This window comes from Pseudophryne corroboree, chromosome 10 (genome assembly GCF_028390025.1).
Source record: "Pseudophryne corroboree isolate aPseCor3 chromosome 10, aPseCor3.hap2, whole genome shotgun sequence".
Taxonomy (NCBI): Eukaryota; Metazoa; Chordata; class Amphibia; order Anura; family Myobatrachidae; genus Pseudophryne; species Pseudophryne corroboree.
The window spans coordinates 333,661,666-333,687,346 of NC_086453.1; the positions used below are offsets into that span (position 1 = coordinate 333,661,666).

Here is a 25,681-nt window from a genome sequence, read left to right on the forward strand (position 1 = left end):
TCCGCTGCAATGTCCCACAACTTCACAACTAGCATCAAATGAATCTACACATCAATCTGGTTGCTTCAATAGTAAACATGACCGGTCTATCTTGTTTCGTTCAAATAATACACATACATGACACCACTCCATCATATACAATTCTAAATCATCATGATGTCTGGCGCTTGATACCACCACAATTATGTACTGCATGAAATAAGTGTCGAATCCATCTCTGTGGCATGTCCGTGTAAATGCGTGTGTTACCATATATTGCTGTGCTCTCTGCACGTATTTGCAAGTATAGCTACTTCTATGTGTGTAGTTTGTATGTTCTCTTTATGTAATATTTTTGACTTCGACACTGGGTACAGGGGGCAGTGTGGGAGGGTCAGGTGGCAGTGTGTGAGGTGCTGAATGCAGGGGGCAGTGTGTGTGGGGCAGGGTTCAGGGGGCAGTCTGTGAGGTGGTGAGTGCAGGGGGCAGTGTATGAGGGGCAGGGTGCAGGGGGAAATGTGTGATGTACTGAGTACAGGGTCAGTGTGTGAGGGACATGTACAAGGGGCAGAGTGCGATTTGTTGGTTACTGGAGGCAGTGTATGAGGGGCAAGGGGCAATGTGTGAGGTGCTGGGTACAGGTGGCAGTGTGTGAGGTGATGGGTACAGGGGCAGAGTGTGAGGGGCAGTGTGCAGGGGGCAGTGTGCGAGGGGTAGGGTACAGGGGGCAGTGTGTGAGTTGCTGGGTACAGGGGGCAGTGTGGGAGGGTCAGGTGGCAGTGTGTGAGGTGCTGTATGCAGGGGGCAGTGTGTGATGGGCAGGTTTCAGGGGGCAGTGTGTGATGTGTTGGGTACAGGGGGCAGTGTATGAGGTGCAAGGTACATGGGCCAGTGTGTGAGGGGCAGTGTGCAGGGGGCAGTGTTTGAGGTGCTGGGTACAGGGGGCAGTGTGGGAGGGGTAGGGTACAAGGGGCAGTGTGTGAGTTGCTGGGTACAGGGGGCAGTACGGGAGGGTCAGGTGGCATTGTGTGAGGTGCTGGATGCAGGGGGCAGTGTGTGAGGGGCAGGATTCAGTGGGCAATGTGTGAAGTGGTGAGTGCAGGGGGCAGTGTATGAGGGGCAGGGTGCAGGGGGAAATGTGTGATGTGCTGAGTACAGGGTCAGTGTGTGAGGGACATGTACAGGGGGCAGTGTGTTATTTTCTGGTTACTGGAGGCAGTGTATGAGGGGCAGGGGGCAATGTGTGAGGTGCTGGGTACAGGTGGCAGTGTGTGAGCTGATGGGTACAGGGGCAGAGTGTGAGGGGCAGGGGGCAGTGTGTGAGGTGCTGGGTACAGGGGGCAGTATGGGAGGGTTAGGGTACAGGGGGCAGTGTGTGAGTTGCTGGGTACAGGGGGCAGTGTGGGAGGGTCAGGTGGCAGTGTGTGAGGTGCTGGATGCAGGGGGCAGTGTGTGATGGGCAGGTTTCAGGGGGCAGTGTGTGAGGTGTTGGGTACAGGGGGCAGTGTATGAGGTGCTGGGTACATGGGCCAGTGTGTGAGGGGCAGTGTGCAGGAGGCAGTGTGTGAGGTGCTGGGTACAGGGGGCAGTGTGGGAGGGGTAGGGTACAGGGGGCAGTGTGTGAGTTGCTGGGTACAGGGGGCAGTGTGGGAGGGTCAGGTGGCAGTGTGTGAGGTGCTGGATGCAGGGGGCAGCGTATGAGGGGCAGGGTGCAGGGGGAAATGCGTGATGTGCTGAGTACAGGGTCAGTGTGTGAGGGACATGTACAGGGGGCAGTGTGTGATTTGCTGGTTACTGGAGACAGTGTATGAGGGGCAGGGGGCAATGTGTGAGGTGCTGGGTACAGGTGGCAGTGTGTGAGGTGCTGGGTACAGGGGCACAGTGTGAGGGGCAGTGTGTGAGTGTGGGGTTGAAGAGAACTGTCATATGTGGGCTGCAGCCAGGGTAGTGAGTAGTGAGCTGATCACAGGGGCTGCCTTTCAGAAACAAAGCTGGCCAGTCCCCTTCCTACTTACCTAAGCCTGCTTCTTGGAGCCAGTTTCCAATCTCAGCAGCTCAGGTCGGAAGCTATTTCTCAGCCATCATACCTGCACCTCGCAGCAGCTCCGGTCCGTGACTCAGGTTTCTATTACCGCTTTCAGATCGCAAATGCCAGATCCCACCCGGTAAGAGAAACGGGTCCTTACCGGGTGGGATCCGGCATTTGCTCTCCTTTGCTGGCTTTCCGACCCGGCAATATACTGGGTCGGTTGCCATAGCAGCGGGGGGGAGCAGCAGCAGCAGGGTTGGGGGTGGAGGCGGCGCTGGGAGATGAGCTCATCTCCTGCACTGCCTCTCCCTATGCTGTGAATGGGAACCGTGTCGCATCGACGCGGCTCCCATTCACACTGCACTTGACCCGGTATTCAACCCGGATATAATCCTTCTTTTATACCGGGTTGAATTACCGGGTCAGGCGACCCGCTAGTTCTCGAAAAGTGCTTTCACATCGCACACTGACCCATGTCGACACGGCAATATGCCGTGTCTATACCGGGTTATTTGTGCGATGTGAAAGGGGTATAAGTGAGGCACTCCTTGGTAGTTTGAGTTGATTCCAACAGGAAGTCACCCACTATGCAAATATCCCTGCCACAGCAGAGCAGTGAGAGGCCTCCAGGATATGTGTGATGCCCGGCCCCTCACTGCGCTGGCTGCAGATGGGGCATTTGCATAGTGGGCGGCATCCAGCCACTTCATGTCCAGCGGCTGCAGTTGTGACAAGAAATTAATTGGCCCAGTGTTGGCGAGGGCAGGGGGAAGGTAGGGAGAGTGAGTATGGCCACAACGGAAAGGACGGAGCTCACAGCAAAGCCCACAGGCAATCCGTCCCGGCATCCCGGCATACCAATCTGCCTCTGACTGTTTGTGGTTACCAGAACTTGGAATGTTATACTGCTGTTTTGGAACTGCCTTTAAAACCAGACCTGCAAAACCTGCATGTAAAGCTGTGTCCTGCCTGAGGTGTAAATAAAGTGTGTTGGATTATACTCCATTTATGTGAGTCCTATCACAGCGGGTCATTCAGACCCGATCGCACGCTGCATTTTTTTGCAGCTGTGCAATAGAGTCTGTACTGCGCATGCGTGTGACCCGCAACGTGCAGGCGCGTCGGCCGCTGGCGACAGCCGTGGCCGGGCAGCAATGAAATGAACGAAGAAAGCGATCGCACCGGTGATCGCAAGAAGATTGACAGGAAAAAGGCGTTTGTGGGCGGCAACTCACCATTTTCAGGGAGTGTCCTGAAAAATGCTGGCGTTAACTGCCGTTTCCAGGGAGGGTTCCTGACGTAAACAACATCCCGGATTGTCGCAGCGGCTTTAGTAAGTCCTGGACTGTGCAGAAACTGCACAACTTTAGTTTGTGCAGCTCTCTGCGCAGCCGATAACACCCCTGCACAGCGTTTACCCCCTCCCTTGTAAGTAGAGATGAGCGGGTTCGGTTCTCAGAGAACCGAACCCTACTGAACTTCACGACTCGTGCCCAGATCCGAGCCCGGCTCGGGGTTTTCCTGCCTGAATCGGAAAGCCGAACGCGGCAAAACATCATCATCCCGCTGTTGGATTCTCGCGGGATTTAGATTCCATATAAGGAGCCGTGTGTCGCGCCCATTTTCACTCCAGTCTCGGAGAGTGTATAGAAAGGACGTGTCCTCGGTGTTCAGTGTCTGTGTGTTGGGGCGGGAAAGTGAGGTGGCAAGTGTTGTGCTGCTCAGTCCAGTCCAGTGTAGTCACTCAGTGTATTGTGCTGCATCAGACCAGGCAGTCACAGTGTTGGTGTTCCCTGCTGCCATATATCCAGATTCCAGTGTAGCTGTAAAGCAGGGGTGGGGAACCTTTTTTCTACCGAGGGCCATTTGGATATTTATAAAATCCTTCGGGGGCCATACAAAAATTCTCAACTTAAAAAATTACCCTGCCCCCCAGCAGGTCTGCCCCATAGAGGTACTGTGTGTGCGCGCCGGAGGCGCGCTCGCCCAAAAAATGAGTGTGGCCAGTTAAAATGGGACGTGATACACATATGCCCCCAATAGTGCAGTGCCAGATCCACAATTGCCCCCACAGTGCCAGGTATACAAATGCCCCTCACAGTGCCAGGTATACAAATGCCCCCACAGTGCCAAGTATACAAATGCCCCTCACAGTGCCAGGTGTACAAATGCCCCTCACAGTGCCAGGTATACAGATGTCCCCACAGTGCCAGGTATACAGATGCCCCCACAGTGCCAGGTATACAGATGCCCCCCCACAGTGCCAGGTATACAAATGCCCCCACAGTGCCAGGTATACAGATGTCCCCACAGTGCCAGGTATACAGATGCCCCCACAGTGCCAGGTATACAAATGCCCCCACAGTGCCAGGTATACAGATGCCCCTCACAGTGCCAGTTATACAAATTCCCCTCACAGTGCCAGGTATACAGATGTCCCCACAGTGCCAGGTATACAGATGCCCCCACAGTGCCAGGTATACAAATGCCCCCACAGTGCCAGGTATACAGATGACCCCACAGTGCCAGGTATACAGATGCCCCCACAGTGCCAGGTATACAAATGCCCCTCACAGTGCCAGGTATACAGATGCCCCCACAGTGCCAGTTATACAGATGCCCCCACAGTGCCAGGTATACAGATGCCCCCCACAGTGCCAGGTATACAAATGCCCCCCACAGTGCCAGGTATACAGATGCCCCCACAGTGCCAGGTATACAAATGCCCCCACAGTGCCAGGTGTACAGATGCCCCATGCCCCCCACAGTGCCAGGTATACAGATGCCTCCACAGTGCCCCCCTCCGTGCTACTTACCGCTCCTTTCGGCGGGACACGGAGGAGAGCGCGGCTATGTTGGGCGGCGGCGTGTAGAACTGGAAACCAGCCGCCGGTTCGAGAGCCAATCAGAGCTCGCGGACCGTCAGCCGCGGCTCCTGATTGGCTGCCGGTCCGCGAGCTCTGATTGGCTCACGAACCGGCGGCTGGTTTCAAGTTCTACACGCCGCCGCCATGCTCTCCTCTCTGTCCTGACACTGACAGCTGAGACATGCTGCCGCTGGACTGAGCGGCGGCGTGTCTCACTGGGAGAAGCGGGTAAGCCGGAGCAAACCGCTTTGCGGGCCTTATACGGCCCGCGAGCCGGAGGTTCCCCACTCCTGCTGTAAAGTAATGCTGTGTTGTGCAGACCAGTGGTAGTAATTCCAGTGACGATATATGCTGCTGCTATATAGTAGACACATCTTTGCTTTTTTTTACAAATTTGGCACAACATGCAAAACATGGCTAAGCTGTTTTTCATGAGTAGCGAGTAAATGAATTTTAAAATGTTTGCTTGCCATAATAGAATATGTATAAAGTAATATATTGAAGAAGCAAATAAAGAAAAATCACAAGGCATGGATAAATATTTGAGTCTATAGCATGCCAAACTGTGCCATACTTGGTGGGATATAGCAAAGATGTATGTGGACACATCTGTATATGTCCACTGCTGTAGTATAACAATTCTAACAACCTGTTGGGCTGCATCAGAGCAGTGGTAGTGTCATGTATCATCAGTAATTCCAGTGACGATATACGCTGCTGCTATATATCCACTGCTGCAGTATAACAATTCTAACAACCTGTTGGGCTGCATCAGACCAGTGGTAGTGTACTGTGTCATCAGTAATTCCAGTGACGATATACGCTGCTGCTATATATCCACTGCTGCAGTATAACAATTCTAACAACCTGTTGGGCTGCATCAGACCAGTGGTAGTGTCCTGTCTCATCAGTAATTCTAGTGATGATATACGCTGCTGCTATATATCCACTGCTGCAGTATAACAATTCTAACAACCTGTTGGGCTGCATCAGACCAGTGGTAGTGTCTTGTATCATCAGTAATTCCAGTGACGATATACACTGCTGCTATATATCCACTGCTGCAGTATAACAATTATAGCAACCTGTTGGGCTGTATCAGACCAGTGGTAGTGTACTGTGTCATCAGTAATCCCAGTGACGATATACGCTGCTGCTATATGTCCACTGCTGCAGTATAACAATTCTAACAACCTATTGGGCTTAATCAGACCAGTGGTTGTGTCCTGTGTCATCAGTTATTCCAGCCATTCCTGTGACGCATATTGGTGGTCATTCCGAGTTGTTCACTAGCTGCTTTCGGTCGCAGCACGGCGATCAGGCTAAAAATCGGCTTTTCTGCACATGCGTATGGGGCGCAGTGCGCACGCGCGACGTACTTTCACAAAAAAACTATGCAGATTTACACAAGGTCGAGCCACTATTTTCAGTCGCTCGGCTGATCGGTGAGTGATTGACATGAATGGGGCGTTTCTGGAAGGTTACTGACCGTTTCCCTGGAGTTTGCTAAAAAAAACCGCAGGCGTGTCAGATGATAATGCAGGTGTGCCTTGGGAAACAGGGGAGTGGCTGGCCGAACGCAGGGCATGTATGTGATGTCAAAACAGGAACTAAATAGTTTGCAGTGATCGCAAGGTAGGAGTAGGTCTGCAGCTACTCAGAAACTGCATGAAAATATTTTGGAGCAGTTCTGCGAACCTTTCGGTCGCACTTCTGCTAAGCTAAGATACACTTCCAGAGTGCGGCGGCTTAGCGTTTGCACTGCTGCTAAAAGCAGGTAGCGAGCGATCAACTCGGAATGAGGGCCATTGTCTAATATAACTCCCAAAAAATAATGGAGAACAAAAATATTGAGGAGAAAATAGAGAAAGATCAAGAATAACCACTTCCTCCTAGTGCTGAAGCTGCTGCCACTAGCCATGGCATAGACGATAAAAAGCCATCAACGTTGTCTGCCAAGGCCGATGCCCAATGTGATAGTAGAGGGCATGTAAAATCCAAAAAGCCAAAGTTCAGTAAAAAGAACCCAAATAAAAGAAATTTTAATCATCTGAGGAGAAACATAAATTTGCCAATATGCCATTTATGACACGGAGTATCAAGGAACGGCTGAGGCCCTGGCCTATGTTCATGGATAGTGGTTCAGCTTCACATGACAATGGAAGCCCTCATCCTCCCGCTAGAAAAATTTAAAGAGTTAAGCTGGAAAGAGAACAGAAAAGAACTGTGCGCTCTGAGATGGTATCACAAATCCCCAAGGAGAGTCCAAGTGTGTCGGCGGTTGCGATGCCAGACCTTCCCAACACTGGACGGGAAGAGGTGGCTCCTTCCACCATTTGCACGACCCCTGCAAGTGCTGGAAGGAGCACCCACAGTCCAGTTCCTGATATTCAAATTGAAGATGTCACTGTTGAACTACACCAGTATGAGGATATGGGTGTTGCTAGCGCTGAGGAGGAAGTTGACGATGAGGATTCTGATGGTGATGTGGTTTGTTTAAGTCAAGCACCGGGGGAGACACCTGTTGTCATTGGGACGAAGAAGCTTATTGTAATGCCTGGGCAAACTACCAAAAAAGCCACCTCTTCGGTGTGGAATTATTTCTCCACAAATCCAGACAACAGGTGTCAAGCCATCTGTTGCCTCTGTCAATCTGTAATAAGTAGGGGTAAGTTTGTTAACCACCTAGGAACATCTTCCCTTATATGTCACCTGCTGCGCATTCATCAGAAGTCAGTGTCAAGCTGTGAAACTTTGGATGAGTGTAAGCAGTACACTGACACCTAAATCCCTTCTTCATCCTGTACCTAGGCTCCTGCAAGCCACACCACCAACTCCCTCAACGTCAACTTCCTTCTCAGTCAGGAACGTCCGTAGTCCTGCAGGCCATGTCACTGTCAAGACTGAGGAGTCCTCTCCTAACCGGGATTCCTCCGTAGGATCCTTGAGTGGTACGCCTGCTGTTGGTGCTGCTGCTACTGTTGTTGCTGCTGGGAGTCAATTGTCATCCCAGCAGGGAAGTCAGAAGACCACTTGTATTACTTCCAGTAAGCAATTGACTGTCCAACAGACCTTTGTGAGGAAGATGAAATATGACAGCAGTCATCCTTTTGTAAATTGGATAACTGAGGCCTTGACAGCTATGTTGGTGTTAGAGGTGCGTCCGGTATCCACCATTAGTTCAGTGTCACTTAGAGATTTGATGGAGATAGCGTGTCCCCAGTATCAAATCCCATCTAGTTTCCACTTCTCTAGGCAGGCGATACCGAGATTGAACAGAGACGTCAGAAAACAAGTCACCGGTGTCCCACAATATGTGGTTGTATCCAGTGTCCACTTAACCACGGACATGTGGACAAGTGGAACAGGGCAGACTAAGGACTATAGGACTGTAACAGCCCACTGGGTAGATGTATGGCCTCCCGCAGCGGCACCAGTAGCAGCATCTTGCAATCACCATCTCGTTCCTAGGCAGGCTATGCTATGTATCACCACTTTCTATAAGAGGCACACAGCTGACAACCTCTTATAGAAACTGAGGAACATCATCGCAGAATGGCTTAACCCAAATGGACTCTCCTGGGGATTTGTGATATCTGACACCACCAATATTGTGCGTGCATTACATCTGGGCAAATTCCAGCATGTCCCATGTTTTGCACATATAATTCATTTGGTGGTGCAGAATTTTTTGAAAAATGAGAGGGGTGTGCAGGAGATGCTGTCGGTGGCCCGAAAAATTGCGGGTCACTTTCGGCATTCTGCCACTGCATGCCGAAGACTGGAGTGCCAGAAAACACTCCTGAACCTGCCCTGCCATCAACTGAAGCAAGAGGTGGTAATGAGGTGGAATTCAACACTCTATATGCATTAGAGGATGGAGGAGCAGCAAAAGGCCATTTAAGCCTATACATCCACCTACGATATAGGCAAATGAGGGGGAATGCACCTGACTCAAAGGCAGTGGAGAATGATTTCCGTCTTGTGCAAGGTTCTCCAACCTTTCGAACTTGCCACACGTGAAGTCAGTTCAGACTCTGCCAGCTTGAGTCAGGTCGTTCCCCTCATCAGGCTTTTGCTGAAGCAGCTGGAGAAATTGAAGGAGGAGCTAAGATGGAGCGATTCCGCAAAGTATGTGGGACTTGTGTATGCAGCCCTTCATTCGCTTTGCCAGGATTCAAGGGCCACCGTGCTCGATCCTAGGTTTAAAGCCTACGTTGTATCTCTCTTTCCAGCAGACACAAGTGTGCAGAGGTGCAAAGACCTGCTGGTTAGTAAATTGTCAACTCAAGCGGAACGTGACCCGTCAACAGCTCCTCCTTCAATTTCTCCCGCCACTGGGGCTGCAAGGAAAAGGATATGATTTCCTAGCCCACCCGCTGGCAGTGATGCAGGGCAGTCAGGAGCGAAAGCTGACATCTGGTCCAGACTGAAGGACCTGCCAATGATTATTGACATGTCTACTGTCACTGCATATGATTCTGTCACCATTGAAAGAATGGTGGAGGATTATATGAGTGACATCATCCAAGTAGGCATGTCAGACAGTCCGTACGTTTACTGGCAGGAAAAAGAGGGAATTTGGAGCCCCTTGCACAAACTGCAGCCGGTAACCTTGTCAGCGATCGGCTTAGGAGGTTACTTCCACTAAATTTGGAGAAGATGATGTTCATCAAAATGAATTATAAAGTCCTCCGGGGAGACCTTTACCAGCAATTGCCTCCAGAAAGTACACAGGGACCTGTGATGGTGGATTCCAGTGGGGATGAAGTAATACTCAGTGAGGAGGATGTACATGGTGAAAGGGGTGGGCAATCGGAGGATAATTATGAGGTGGACATCTTGCCTCTGTAGAGCCAGTTTGTGCAAGGACAGATTGATTGCTTCTTTTTTGGTGGGGGCCCAAACAAACCAGTCATTTCGGCCACAGTCGTGTGGCAAACCCTGTCGCTTAAATGATTGGTTTGTTAAAGTGTGCATGTCCTGTTTATACAACATAACAGTGGTTGGGAGTAGAGATGAGCGCCTGAAATTTTTCGGGTTTTGTGTTTTGGTTTTGGGTTCGGTTCCGCGGCCGTGTTTTGGGTTCGAACGCGTTTTGGCAAAACCTCACCGAATTTTTTTTGTCGGATTCGGGTGTGTTTTGGATTCGGGTGTTTTTTTCAAAAAACACTAAAAAACAGCTTAAATCATAGAATTTGGGGGTCATTTTGATCCCAAAGTATTATTAACCTCAAAAACCATAATTTACACTCATTTTCAGTCTATTCTGAATACCTCACACCTCACAATATTATTTTTAGTCCTAAAATTTGCACCGAGGTCGCTGTGTGAGTAAGATAAGCGACCCTAGTGGCCGACACAAACACCGGGCCCATCTAGGAGTGGCACTGCAGTGTCACGCAGGATGTCCCTTCCAAAAAACCCTCCCCAAACAGCACATGACGCAAAGAAAAAAAGAGGCGCAATGAGGTAGCTGTGTGAGTAAGATTAGCGACCCTAGTGGCCGACACAAACACCGGGCCCATCTAGGAGTGGCACTGCAGTGTCACGCAGGATGGCCCTTCCAAAAAACCCTCCCCAAACAGCACATGACGCAAAGAAAAAAAGAGGCGCAATGAGGTAGCTGTGTGAGTAAGATTAGCGACCCTAGTGGCCGACACAAACACCGGGCCCATCTAGGAGTGGCACTGCAGTGTCACGCAGGATGTCCCTTCCAAAAAACCCTCCCCAAACAGCACATGACGCAAAGAAAAAAAGAGGCGCAATGAGGTAGCTGACTGTGTGAGTAAGATTAGCGACCCTAGTGGCCGACACAAACACCGGGCCCATTTAGGAGTGGCACTGCAGTGTCACGCAGGATGTCCCTTCCAAAAAACCCTCCCCAATCAGCACATGATGCAAAGAAAAAGAAAAGAAAAAAGAGGTGCAAGATGGAATTGTCCTTGGGCCCTCCCACCCACCCTTATGTTGTATAAACAAAACAGGACATGCACACTTTAACCAACCCATCATTTCAGTGACAGGGTCTGCCACACGACTGTGACTGATATGACGGGTTGGTTTGGACCCCCCCCAAAAAAGAAGCAATTAATCTCTCCTTGCACAAACTGGCTCTACAGAGGCAAGATGTCCACCTCATCATCACCCTCCGATATATCACCGTGTACATCCCCCTCCTCACAGATTATCAATTCGTCCCCACTGGAATCCACCATCTCAGCTCCCTGTGTACTTTGTGGAGGCAATTGCTGCTGGTCAATGTCTCCGCGGAGGAATTGATTATAATTAATTTTAATGAACATCATCTTCTCCACATTTTCTGGATGTAACCTCGTACGCCGATTGCTGACAAGGTGAGCGGCGGCACTAAACACTCTTTCGGAGTACACACTTGTGGGAGGGCAACTTAGGTAGAATAAAGCCAGTTTGTGCAAGGGCCTCCAAATTGCCTCTTTTTCCTGCCAGTATAAGTACGGACTGTGTGACGTGCCTACTTGGATGCGGTCACTCATATAATCCTCCACCATTCTATCAATGTTGAGAGAATCATATGCAGTGACAGTAGACGACATGTCCGTAATCGTTGTCAGGTCCTTCAGTCCGGACCAGATGTCAGCATCAGCAGTCGCTCCAGACTGCCCTGCATCACCGCCAGCGGGTGGGCTCGGAATTCTGAGCCTTTTCCTCGCACCCCCAGTTGCGGGAGAATGTGAAGGAGGAGATGTTGACAGGTCGCGTTCCGCTTGACTTGACAATTTTGTCACCAGCAGGTCTTTCAACCCCAGCAGACTTGTGTCTGCCGGAAAGAGAGATCCAAGGTAGGCTTTAAATCTAGGATCGAGCACGGTGGCCAAAATGTAGTGCTCTGATTTCAACAGATTGACCACCCGTGAATCCTTGTTAAGCGAATTAAGGGCTCCATCCACAAGTCCCACATGCCTAGCGGAATCGCTCCGTGTTAGCTCCTCCTTCAATGTCTCCAGCTTCTTCTGCAAAAGCCTGATGAGGGGAATGACCTGACTCAGGCTGGCAGTGTCTGAACTGACTTCACGTGTGGCAAGTTTAAAGGGCATCAGAACCTTGCACAACGTTGAAATCATTCTCCACTGCGCTTGAGACAGGTGCATTCCACCTACTATATCGTGCTCAATTGTATAGGCTTGAATGGCCTTTTGCTGCTCCTCCAACCTCTGAAGCATATAGAGGGTTGAATTCCACCTCGTTACCACTTCTTGCTTCAGATGATGGCAGGGCAGGTTCAGTAGTTTTTGGTGGTGCTCCAGTCTTCTGTACGTGGTGCCTGTACGCCGAAAGTGTCCCGCAATTCTTCTGGCCACCGACAGCATCTCTTGCACGCCCCTGTCGTTTTTTAAAAAATTCTGCACCACCAAATTCAAGGTATGTGCAAAACATGGGACGTGCTGGAATTTGCCCATATTTAATGCACACACAATATTGCTGGCGTTGTCCGATGCCACAAATCCACAGGAGAGTCCAATTGGGGTAAGCCATTCCGCGATGATCTTCCTCAGTTGCCGTAAGAGGTTTTCAGCTGTGTGCGTATTCTGGAAAGCGGTGATTCAAAGCGTAGCCTGCCTAGGAAAGAGTTGGCGTTTGCGAGATGCTGCTACTGGTGCCGCCGCTGCTGTTCTTGCGGCGGGAGTCCATACATCTACCCAGTGGGCTGTCACAGTCATATAGTCCTGACCCTGCCCTGCTCCACTTGTCCACATGTCCGTGGTTAAGTGGACATTGGGTACAGCTGCATTTTTTAGGACACTGGTGACTCTTTTTCTGAGGTCTGTGTACATTTTCGGTATCGCCTGCCTAGAGAAATGGAACCTAGATGGTATTTGGTACCGGGGACACAGTACCTCCAACAAGTCTCTAGTTGGCTCTGCAGTAATGATGGATACCGGAACCACGTTTCTCACCACCCAGGATGCCAAGGCCTCGGTTATCCGCTTTGCAGTAGGATGACTGCTGTGATATTTCATCTTCCTCGCAAAGGACTGTTGGACAGTAAATTGCTTGGTGGAAGTAGTAAAAGTGGTCTTACGACTTCCCCTCTGGGATGACCATCGACTCCCAGCAGCAACAACAGCAGCGCCAGCAGCAGTAGGCGTTACACGCAAGGATGCATCGGAGGAATCCCAGGCAGGAGAGGAATCGTCAGAATTGCCAGTGACATGGCCTGCAGGACTATTGGCATTCCTGGGGAAGGAGGAAATTGACACTGAGGGAGTTGGTGGGGTGGTTTGCGTGAGCTTGGTTACAAGAGGAAGGGATTTACTGGTCAGTGGACTGCTTCCGCTGTCACCCAAAGTTTTTGAACTTGTCACTGACTTATTATGAATGCGCTGCAGGTGACGTATAAGGGAGGATGTTCCGAGGTGGTTAACGTCCTTACCCCTACTTATTACAGCTTGACAAAGGGAACACACGGCTTGACACCTGTTGTCCGCATTTCTGGTGAAATACCTCCACACCGAAGAGCTGATTTTTTTGGTATTTTCACCTGGCATGTCAAATGCCATATTCCTCCCACGGACAACAGGTGTCTCCCCGGGTGCCTGACTTAAACAAACCACCTCACCATCAGAATCCTCCTGGTCAATTTCCTCCCCAGCGCCAGCAACACCCATATCCTCCTCATCCTGGTGTACTTCAACACTGACATCTTCAATCTGACTATCAGGAACTGGACTGCGGGTGCTCCTTCCAGCACTTGCAGGGGGCGTGCAAATGGTGGAAGGCGCATGCTCTTCACGTCCAGTGTTGGGAAGGTCAGGCATCGCAACCGACACAATTGGACTCTCCTTGTGGATTTGGGATTTCGAAGAATGCACAGTTCTTTGCTGTGCTGCTTTTGCCAGCTTGAGTCTTTTCATTTTTCTAGCGAGAGGCTGAGTGCTTCCATCCTCATGTGAAGCTGAACCACTAGCCATGAACATAGGCCAGGGCCTCAGCCGTTCCTTGCCACTCCGTGTCGTAAATGGCATATTGGCAAGTTTACGCTTCTCCTCCGACAATTTTATTTTAGGTTTTGGAGTCCTTTTTTTTCTGATATTTGGTGTTTTGGATTTGACATGCTCTGTACTATGACATTGGGCATCGGCCTTGGCAGACGACGTTGCTGGCATTTCATCGTCTCGGCCATGACTAGTGGCAGCAGCTTCAGCACGAGGTGGAAGTGGATCTTGATCTTTCCCTAATTTTGGAACCTCAACATTTTTGTTCTCCATATTTTAATAGGCACAACTAAAAGGCACCTCAGGTAAACAATGGAGATGGATACTAGTATACAATTATGGACTGCCTGCCGAGTGCAGACACAGAGGTAGCCACAGCCGTGAACTACCGTACTGTACTGTGTCTGCTGCTAATATAGACTGGTTGATAAAGAGATGTCTATGTAACTATGTATGTATAAAGAAGAAAGAAAAAAAAACCACGGTTAGGTGGTATACAATTATGGACGGACTGCCTGCCGAGTGCAGACACAGAGGTAGCCACAGCCGTGAACTACCGTACTGTACTGTGTCTGCTGCTAATAATATAGACTGGTTGATAAAGAGATGTCGTAGTAGTATGTATGTATAAAGAAGAAAGAAAAAAAAACCACGGTTAGGTGGTATACAATTATGGACGGACTGCCTGCCGAGTGCAGACACAGAGGTAGCCACAGCCGTGAACTACCGTACTGTACTGTGTCTGCTGCTAATATAGACTGGTTGATAAAGAGATGTCTATGTAACTATGTATGTATAAAGAAGAAAGAAAAAAAAAACACGGTTAGGTGGTATACAATTATGGACGGACTGCCTGCCGAGTGCAGACACAGAGGTAGCCACAGCCGTGAACTACCGTACTGTACTGTGTCTGCTGCTAATATAGACTGGTTGATAAAGAGATGTCGTAGTAGTATGTATGAATAAAGAAGAAAAAAAAACCACGGTTAGGTGGTATACAATTATGGACGGACTGCCTGCCGAGTGCAGACACAGAGGTAGCCACAGCCGTGAACTACCGTACTGTGTCTGCTGCGACTGGATGATAAATGATATAAAAAATATATATATATCACTACTGCAGCCGGACAGGTATATATTATATATTATATAATGACGGACCTGCTGGACACTGTCTGTCAGCAGAATGAGTTTTATTTTTATAGAATAAAAAAAAAAAACAACACACAAGTGAAGTCACACGACGAGTGTTTAACTTTTTCAGGCAATCACAATATAAGTATACTACTAACTATACTGGTGGTCAGTGTGGTCAGGTCACTGGTCAGTCACACTGGCAGTGGCACTCCTGCAGCAAAAGTGTGCACTGTTTAATTTTAATATAATATTATGTACTCCTGGCTCCTGCTATAACCTATAACTGGCACTGCAGTGCTCCCCAGTCTCCCCCACAATTATAAGCTGTGTGAGCTGAGCAGTCAGACAGATATATAATATATATAGATGATGCAGCACACTGGGCTGAGCCTGAGCAGTGCACACAGATATGGTATGTGACTGAGTCACTGTGTGTATCGCTTTTTTCAGGCAGAGAACGGATATATTAAATAAACTGCACTGTCTGGTGGTCACTCACTATATAATATTATGTACTCCTGGCTCCTGCTATAACCTATAACTGGCACTGCAGTGCTCCCCAGTCTCCCCCACAATTATAAGCTGTGTGAGCTGAGCAGTCAGACAGATATATAATATATATAGATGATGCAGCACACTGGGCTGAGCCTGAGCAGTGCACACAGATATGGTATGTGACTGAGTCACTGTGTGTATCGCTTTTTTCAGGCAGAGAACGGATATATTAAATAAACTGCACTGTCTGGTGGTCACTCACTAGTAAACTCTCTGCACTCTCTACACTTCTACAGTACTCCTCCTAGTCCTAAACTCCAGTAAATCTCTCTCTCTTATAATCTAAATGGAGAGGACGCCAGCCACGTCCTCTCACTATCAATCTCAATGCACGTGTGAAAATGGCGGCGACGCGCGGCTCCTTATATAGAATCCGAGTCTCGCGAGAATCCGACAGCGTCATGATGACGTTCGGGCGCGCTCGGGTTAACCGAGCAAGGCGGGAGGATCCGAGTCTGCTCGGACCCGTGAAAAAAACCATGAAGTTCGGGCGGGTTCGGATTCAGAGAAACCGAACCCGCTCATCTCTAGTTGGGAGGGCCCAAGGGCAATTCCATCTTGCACCTCTTTTTCTTCTTTGCATCATGTGCTGTTTGTTGACTAGTTTTTTTAAGTGCCATTCTGTCTGTAACTGCAGTGCCACTCCTAGATGGGCCAGGTATTTGTGCCGCACACTTGTGTCGCTTGGCTTGGCCATCCAGCTACCTCATTGCACCTCTTTTTCTTTTTTGCACCATGTGCTGTTTGGGGCCTATTTTTTAAATCTGCCATCCTGTCTGCCCCTGCAGTGCCACTCCTAGATGGGCCAGGTGTTTGTACCACACACTTTTTTAGCTTAGCTTAGTCATACAACTACCTCATTGCACCTCTTTTTCTTCTTTGCATCATGTGCTGTTTGGGGCCTATTAATTAAATGTGCCATCCTGTTTGTAACAGCAGTTCCACTCCTAGATGGGCCAGGTGTTTGTGCCACACACTTGTGTCGCTTAGCTTGGCCATCCAGCTACCTAATTGCACCTCTTTTTCTTCTTGGCATCATGTGCTGTTTGGGGACTAGTTTTTGGAATAGTGCCATCTTGTCTGCAACTGCAGTACCACTCCTAGATGGACCAGGTGTTTGTGCCGCACACTTGTGTCGCTTAGCTTGGCCATCCAGCTACCTAATTCTACCTCTTTTTCTTCTTTGCATCATGTGCTGTTTGGGGACTAGTTTTTGAATAGTGCCATCTTGTCTGCAACTGCAGTGCCACTCCTAGATGAGCCAGGTGTTTGTGCCGCACACTTGTGTCGTTTAGCTTAGTCATACAGCCACCTCGGTGCAACTTTTAGGCCTAAAAACAATATTGTGAGGTGTGAGGTGTTCAGAATAGACTGGAAATGAGTGGAAATGATTGTTAGTGAGGTTAATAATATCGTAGGAGGAAAAATTACCCCCAAATTCTGTGATTTTAGCTGTTTTTATGTTTGTTTGTTTTTCAAAAATCATCCAGATCCAAAACCAAAACACGAAACGGTGGCTTTGGCAAAACCAAGCCAAAACCAAAACATGAAAATGGAATTAGAACCAAAACACAAAACACGAAAAGTGCTCGCCGCACATCTCTTCTTGTAAGCGGCGATTACCTGTGCAAAAAATAGCCTGCGTGTGACCAGGTCTGAACTAGGCCCACAGTCTATATTTTTTTGTAGATCCTAAATTGTCTGTTCTTTTTATACTTATCTGAACTGTATTCTCTTCACTAAATGTACTCTTCCTCTTAATATATTATTTTCATGTCTACTATACTTTTGAATGTATTTATATTTGCATATGCTGATTCTACATGATACCACTTGAAATGCACTTCTTTGTTTTGATGTCATTTTTTTATGCCTTTTGAAAAACAATAAAAAATACATGATTAAAAAAATAGAAATATATAATCCTAGTTCCAATGTAAAGTATTACTGTTACCATAACTTTACATTAGAGATGTGCACCGGACACTTTTCGGGTTTTGTGTTTTGGTTTTGGATCTGGTTCTCCTTTCATGTTTTGGATCTGGATTGGTTTGCCAAAACCACCCTTTCAGGTATTGGTTTTGGTTCTAGATTTTTTTTTTAAACAAACAAACAAACAAACAAACAAACATAAAAACAGCTAAAATCACAGAATTAGTTTTTTTTTGTTCCTACGGTATTATTGACCTCAATAACATTAATTTCCACTCATTTCCAGTCTATTCTGAACACCTCACATCTCACAATATTGTTTTTAGGCCAATAGGTTGCACAGAGGTAGCTGGATGTCTAAGGTGGTCATTCCGAGTTGATCGCTCGCTAGCAGTTTTTAGCAGTCGTGCAAACGCTATGCCGCCGCCCTCTGGGAGTGTATTTTAGCTTAGCAGAAGTGCGAACGAAAGGATCGCAGAGCGACTACAAAAAAATTGTGCAGTTTCAGAGTAGCTCCAGACCTACTCCTAGCTTGCGATGACTTCAGACTGTTCAGTTCCGGATTTGACGTCACAAACACGCCCTGCGTTCTCCCAACCAAGCCTGCGTTTTTCTTGGCACGCCTGCCTTTTTTCGCACACTCCCTGAAAACGGTCAGTTGCCACCCAGAAACGCCCACTTCATGTAAATCACTCTGTGGACAGCAGTGCGACTGAAAAGCTTCGCTAGACCTTGTGTAAAACTAGATTTGCCGTTGTGAAAGTATGTTGCGCGTGCGCATTGCGGCGCATACGCTTGTGCAGAAGTGTCGTTTTTTGCTTCATCGCTGCGCAGTGAACATTTTCAGCTAGCGATCAACTCGGAATGACCCCCTATGCTAAGCGACACAAGTGGGTGGCACAAACACCTGGCCCATCTAGGAGTGGCACTGCAGTGGCAGACAGGATGGCAGTTTTAAAAACTAGGCCCCAAAGAGCACATAATGCAAAGAAAAAAAAGAGGTGCAAGATGGAATTGTCTCACCCACCATTATGTTGTTTAAACAGGACATGCACAGTTTAATAATCCCATAATTTCAGCGACACGTGGTCCTCCTGGAAAAAGACAAACATACCAACCCCATAATTGATGACTTTTCACATTATGAGAAGAGGCAAGAGGAAGAAGACAGTTTCACGGATTACGATAATCTCAGATTTAATACTGGAATGCAAATAAACTGATTCATACCACAGGATCAAGATTGGATATTTTCCCCTCCACGGAGTCCAGAGACTTATTTTATGAAAATCTTGTGGGTTTCTTTTTTCCATTTTTTAATTGCATTTTTATTTACATATTTTGTGGCAGATGCCTTATTTTAATTTTCCACAGCTCTCCGTTACACGCATGTGAGCATACCTGTGTGTCTTGTTTATTTTATTCATATTTTATTTTTAAGCAAAGCAGGCCCTTAGATGTTTTAGCAGCCCCTTGTGAGCCCCCACAGCAGCCCCAGATCAGGCAAATTGAGTTTGGGTAGGTTCAGTACAGTACTAAACAGGACTGTGCTGTGAATTTTGTTATTCAGCCCCTACCCTACTGGAGTTTACCACTCTACAGTCCAAACTCATTTCATACTACAAGTAGGACTGTGGAAGGAAGCAATGCTAAACTCTGTGCCACCAGCATGCCTCAGCCTGGCAAGCCAGACACCTTCTTGGCTGTAAGCCACCATGAGACTCCATGCTGGGCCCATATTCATTTACTGTTTGTGCCTCACCGGAGTTCCTGCCCCATCTAGTGCTGCAGTGCAATGGAAAACTGAGATTTCATTTTGCAATGCAAAATCATTGAAACTCTGTTCTTCTAACACTGCAAAGTCTTGAGATAACCGTACGCAGCCCTTACATTGTACAATTACTGTATTAAGGAGAAAACAGTTACAAAACAAATAACTCTTTAAAACAAATGCACATCTTGTGAATAATCTCAAAATGTGGAACATTAATAAATCAAGATTAAGGTTTACTAATTGGAACCATTTATTTGAGTCCCTAACATGAAATAAATGAGAAGAACCTCTCTTTAATGCTGGGTATAGAGTGCATACTAGAATATCTAGTAGAGATGAGCGGTTTTGGACAGGGCACCCCTGGAATTACATGGCAGACATAGGTGTGTTTGGAAAATCTCGTTTTCTCTGGCAGTTGCTAGAGAAAATGAAGTAGGAGATGTTGCCATGTCACATCCGCTGGATTATGATTCTGTCTCTCCTGAGTCTGACTGACTTTGGCCACAAATGTGGTTTCTCCTCATTTTATTGGAAAACACTTCGTCAAACTTGAAATTTCCATATCCACCTTTGCGGCTATATGTTTTCACAAATCTGGTTGTGATGTTGAAGCTTGTTTCATATTCTGCTCTAGGCTTTAGTTTAAACCTAAAATCAAGTACATCAGCACCCCTGGAATTATACAGCAGCACCTCTGGAGTTATACAGCAGATAGGCAGAACCCCTGGACTTACACAGCAGATATGCAATACCCCTTGACTTATACATTATAGGCTGCACCTCTGGAGAATTATACAGCCCAACAGACAGGCATCAGCACCCCTGGACTTTTACAGCAGTGGGGCAGCACCCCTGGAATGATATGGCAGACAAAGAAAAGACGTGCAATATCGAATTGTCCTTGAGCCCTCCCACCCTTATCTTGTATAAACAGGACATGCACACTTTAACAAACCAATCATTTAAGCGACAGGGTCTGCCACACGACTGTGGCTGAAATGATTGGTTTGTTTGAGCCCTCACAAAAAGAAGCAATTAATCTCTCCTTGCACAAACAGGCTGTACAGAGGCAAGATGTCATCCTCATTTTCAGATTCACCTCCACTTCAGTGTTTACATCCTCATCCTCACAGAGAAATAATATTCAAACGAACAAACAAACCGCATCATTTAGGTGTCAGTGGACTGCTTATGCTATTACCCAAAGCTTCTGAACTTGATAATGACTTATGATGCAGGTGACATATATAAAATAATTCCACACCAAAGATGTGGGTTTTTGGTATTTTGCCCAGGCATGACAATGGCCTTCTTCATTCCATGGCCAACAGCTGTCTTTACTGGTTCCTTATTCAAAAAATCACATCATTATCAGAATCCTCATCTTCAACTTTCTCCTCAGTGCCAGCTACACCAATATCCTCCTCATCCTGGTGTACATCTACAGTGACATTCTCAATCTCAATATCAGCAACTGGACTGGCAGTGCTCCTCACAGCACTTGCAGAGGGTGTGCAAATGTTGGTAGGAGCCTCCTCTTCCCATAAATTGTTGTGATGGTCAGGCCTAGACATCGCAACCGCGGACACACTTGGACTATCCTTGGGGATTTGTGATATTTGTTTCCTGTGCTTTAACAAGCTTTATTTTTTTTATTTTTTTGAGAGGGAGGAGGGCTTCCATCATCATGAGAAGCTGAACCACCAGTCATAAACATAGGCCGAGTTCTTAGCCTTTCCTTGCCACTCCGTTTTAATTAGGTTCCTTACATTTCTTAGACTGCATGCAGAGCAAGGTGAGTCCTGCACAAATGTATATTGGATTATCAGATGGGGGTGCATTTCCGGGGTGTGGGTCCCCCTGGACTGTTGTGGCTGTTTTGCCTCAGGAGCAATACATATTAACACTTATTTTCATATTTACTTTCATCCCTATCATGTGTTTTGTTTCAATGTAATTCATTTCCTACCTTCACTTTTCACTACTTTACCTCTCACTACTTTATCTCTCCCTTCATTACCTCTCACTAATTTACCCCTGCTCTTTTCAGCAGCCTCCCTCACTAACCTATTTTCACTTTTTCACTATATATTTTTTCACTTTTGTGTTGCCCTGGGGTCACTCAGCTGCTTCATTTTTGGGGGGGTCCCGCACCCTAGATTTGTACCCCCCAAAATGTTAGGGACTTGCCCGACTAATGAGGTCACCTGGTCGCGGTGGGCAAGCCGTTACTTATGGCCATAACTATGCAAAGAACCTCGCTCAAAATGCAAAATTTTATTGCAATGATTATTATTAATAAATTGGTAATGTTTGAATTGTGCACCTGCAACCTTTTTCTTTGTATGCAGTTCTACTGAAAGGTCTCCGCAGGGTCGCACCTCTCATTACCGGTGTGCACCCCAGGACCCCTCCCTTGTATACCACTCCGTATTGTGAATTTTACATGTCCTCTATGACATTGGGCATCAGCCATAGCAGATGAAGTTGGTCGAATTGCATCATCATTGTCATGACTGGTGGCAGCAGCTTTGGCACTAGTACTAGGAAGTGGTTCCTGATCTTTCACTATTTTTTCCTCCAAAATTTTGTTCTCCATTTCACAGGACAGCAGCCCTTTATTTTTACAGCACACAGAACAGTACCCCTTTATTTTTACAGCACCCCTTTATTTCTACAGCACACAGAACAGTGCCCTTTTATTTTGACAGCACACAGGACAGGGCCACAGCACCCCTTTATTTTTACTGCACACGGAACAGTACCCCTTTATTTTTACAGCAGCCCTTTTTTTTTTACAGCACACAGAACAGTGCCCCTGTATTTTTACAGCAGCCCTTTATTTTTACAGCACACAGAACAGTACCCTTTTGTTTTTACAGCACACAGGACAGGGCCACAGCACCCCTTTATTTTTACAGCACACAGAATAGTGCTTATTTATTTTTACAGCACCCCTTTATTTTTACAGCACACAGAACAGGGTCCCTGTACAGCACAGGACTGCAGCACCCCTGTACAGCACCCCAAACAGCACAGGACACAACAGAACAGCACCTCAGATCAGCACTGCTGTACAGCACAGGACAGCAGCACCTCTAGCAGCACAGGACACCAGAAGACACCACCCAGAACAGCACAGGACAGCAGCACCCCTGTACACCATCACCCACAGAGAGACAGAGGTCTGTATCCCTCACTCTCCAAGTCCGGAGTGAAAATGGCGGCAACACGCAATTTCTTATAAAGAAATCAAAATACTGCAAGAATCTGACAGCGGAATTATGGTGTTTTGCCTCAATCTGGCATCCGAGTCTGGCGGGAAGTCTCGATCTCAGAGATCAGAATGCGCTCAGCCCTACTTTACATAGCACCAGCATTTTATGCAGCGCTGTACAAAGAATATATTTTTAATGCACATCAGTCCCTGCCCTATTGGAGAATACAGTCTAAATTCCCTAACATAATGTACAACCATGCACATACACACATTAGGGCTAATATTGTCATTGTAGTATATAGTACATACCCTCATTGAAAGCACGGTATAAACTCTCCATGGGAAATTGAAGTGAATCATCTTTAAATACCATTTCTTCTTTGTTAGAAAAATATGATTCCAGATTCTCTCTAGAGTCAAAGCCATGTACATGATAGAATTTGGTAGAGCAGGAATCCATCTTCTATTATTGTATCACGGACTGGCTGACTCTCACGTCGTTGTCCCACTTTATTTTTTCTCTGGCACAGGAATTCTGTTTATATTCACCAGGATCCAGTTATGCATATTCATCAGTAGTTCAAACATTGATGTTATCACACGGTGGTTTATCATAGTCATGATGGGTTTGCAGGTGATGGTATGATGATCTCTTAAATTAACAAAAACTAAAATAAAATACATTTTTAATTTTCTATTTAAATATTGTTAAATGTTCAATTCAATTTAATTAGAATAATTCTAGTGCAAACACATATGCAAAAATGACACAATTCATACAACTCCAAAGTCTTCCTTCTGCTCCATTTCTGGCATGACTTTTCATTAGAGAAACACTTTGGGTGGTATTTAAATGATATATCACACCCAATCTCCTTTCTAAAGTGATCCCCATTATCGCACATATCGTAAGCACAGTAATCAGGTTTAGCTGCGTAAAGGAATAGGGCACCTCACTACCCCAGGGGTAACGAGCTGAAATGATGATACCACACCCGTCAGCAGACACAGAATGGGAAGCCGTTTTCTGGGTGCACTGAGGGGGTAATTCCGAGTTGATCGTAGCTGTACTAAATTTAGCACAGCTACAATCATTCACACTGACATGCGGAGGGACGTCCAGCACGGGGCTAGTCCGCCCCGTATGTCAGTGCTGCCCCCTCCCCCCCAGCAGAAGTGCAAAGGCATTGCACAGCAGCGATGCCTTTGCACTTCAAGAGTAGCTCCCGACCAGCGCAGCTTTAGCGTGCTGGCCGGGAGCTACTCATCGCTCCCTAGCCCGCAGCGGCTGCGTGTTACATATCGCAGCCACCGCGGCCCGCCCCCCCAAGGGTCCAGCCATGCCTGCATTGGCCGGACCAAGAACAAATAACCAGAAACCCATGGCGCAAACACACTTGTGCAGCCACTTGAGGAAAAAAAGGGCCACCTTACCCTTATAACCAATGATACAAAAAACAAATACTCAAAGTAGGCGCTGAGTGTGGTTTCATACAATCAAAAAAAGGTCAATACTTAAAGTCCATAAGTAACGAAAAGTCCAACTTCAATAAGAGCCTCTTGTGGAGATGTTATCGAATCTTCTAATCCACAGGTACCTCACGGTAATATGCAATGGAAAAACAGATAAAAAATCATAGTGTAGTATGTCCAATATCACCGCAATATTCTTTCAGACAGTTAAACCAGATATTCAAGGGTGGCGTACCCCACTCACAATGGAAAGAGTATAACTCCACACATCAAGGTATCTTTTAAAACTGGATAGTATAGATGTTCAATAGCATTGATAGCGTACCATTACTCACTCAAAATGTGGTTTGGATCCTCCTATAACGGTTTCTTTGAATATTCTGCTCCAATCACGGACAAATGGAGTATAGATAAAACTTGTTTATTAAAATAAGATTAAAACAACAGGATTAACAGGAGACCACATATATGATCACAGGGGTAGAGGTGACAAAGCCAGTGTTACATCTCGCAGCCACCGCGGCCCGCCCCCCCAAGGGTCCAGCCATGCCTGCATTGGCCGGACCGCTCCTCCTAAATGGCAGCTTAACGCCGCCATCTAGCCCCCTCCCGCCCAGCGACTGCCTCTGTCTCAAAGGCGATCACTAGGCAATGATGGCTGCCATGCGCCGGCGCACTGCGGCGCTGGCGCATGTGCAGTTCCAACCCGATCGCTGCGCTGCGACAAACTGCAGCGAGTGATCGGATCGGAATGACCCCCTGAGAACCTTACAATTTTCAAATAAGTAGATAAAACATATCTTTTATTATTTCTATTGAAAATATTCAGCCATATGAAATATAAAAAAGGAGGATAATAGATAAGTGAAAATAGAAATCAGAAATTTTGATATTAAAATAATTTTCTTCCACAGAGACTGCTATTACTATGCTGAGGATTTCTACTCTTATGAAGGCATAATAGCCCCCGCTGCTATTGAAAATGTTTATTTTTTTAGATACTGTCAATTTCCAGTATTTTAAACAACATACATCAGTATTTCTCATTCTTTAATCTTATAGAGTTTCTCATACCATGTATAATGCTTAACTCTTTATTTGTTACAATTAGTGATGAGCGGGTTCGGATCCTCGGGATCCAAACCCGCCCGAACTTCACATTTTTTACACGGGTCCGAGCGACTCGGATCCTCCCGCCTTGCTCGGTTAACCCGAGCGCGCCCGAACATCATCATCCCGCTGTCGGATTCTCGCGAGATTCGGATTCTATATAAGGAGCCGTGCGTCGCCGCCATTTTCACACGTGCATTGAGATTGATAGGGAGAGGACGTGGCTGGCGTCCTCTCCATTATATTAGAAAAGAAAAGAGTAAACTGAGTGACTTAGTTATAATTGTGGGGAGGATTGGGGACGGGGAGCAGCTGTTAGGGAGTACAGTGCAGGGTTTACCACCAGTGAGTTTAATCCTTTGTTTCTCTACATGAAAAAAACGCTCGACCATATCTGTGCTCAGAGTGCTGCACTGCTGCATGATATATCTGTGCTGAGTGCACTGCTCAATCTGCCTAATTCTGGGGACTGGGGAGCAGTTATAGCAGGAGTACAGTGCACAGTTTTGCTGATAGTGACCACCAGTCCAGTATACGTTTGTCTGCCTGAAAAACACTCCTGTGGTGGTTTTTTTTTCTTCATACTAGTTTAGCAGTCTGCTGACAGTGTCCACCAGGTCCGTTATATAC

At 47.1% G+C, this 25,681-nt stretch overlaps 1 protein-coding gene across 1 annotated transcript in view; it reads right to left on the bottom strand.

The window, feature by feature from the left end:
• The window catches only part of LOC134965605 (nicotinamide N-methyltransferase-like), a 69,867-nt gene extending 46,928 nt beyond the window's left edge, over window positions 1-22,939 (bottom strand). The window contains exon 1 of the mRNA XM_063941949.1: window positions 22,778-22,939. Coding sequence (XP_063798019.1) covers window positions 22,778-22,928 — 151 coding nt within the window. The 5' untranslated portion in view covers window positions 22,929-22,939. The remainder of the gene's footprint in view (window positions 1-22,777) is intronic.
• Window positions 22,940-25,681: the final 2,742 nt, after the last annotated feature.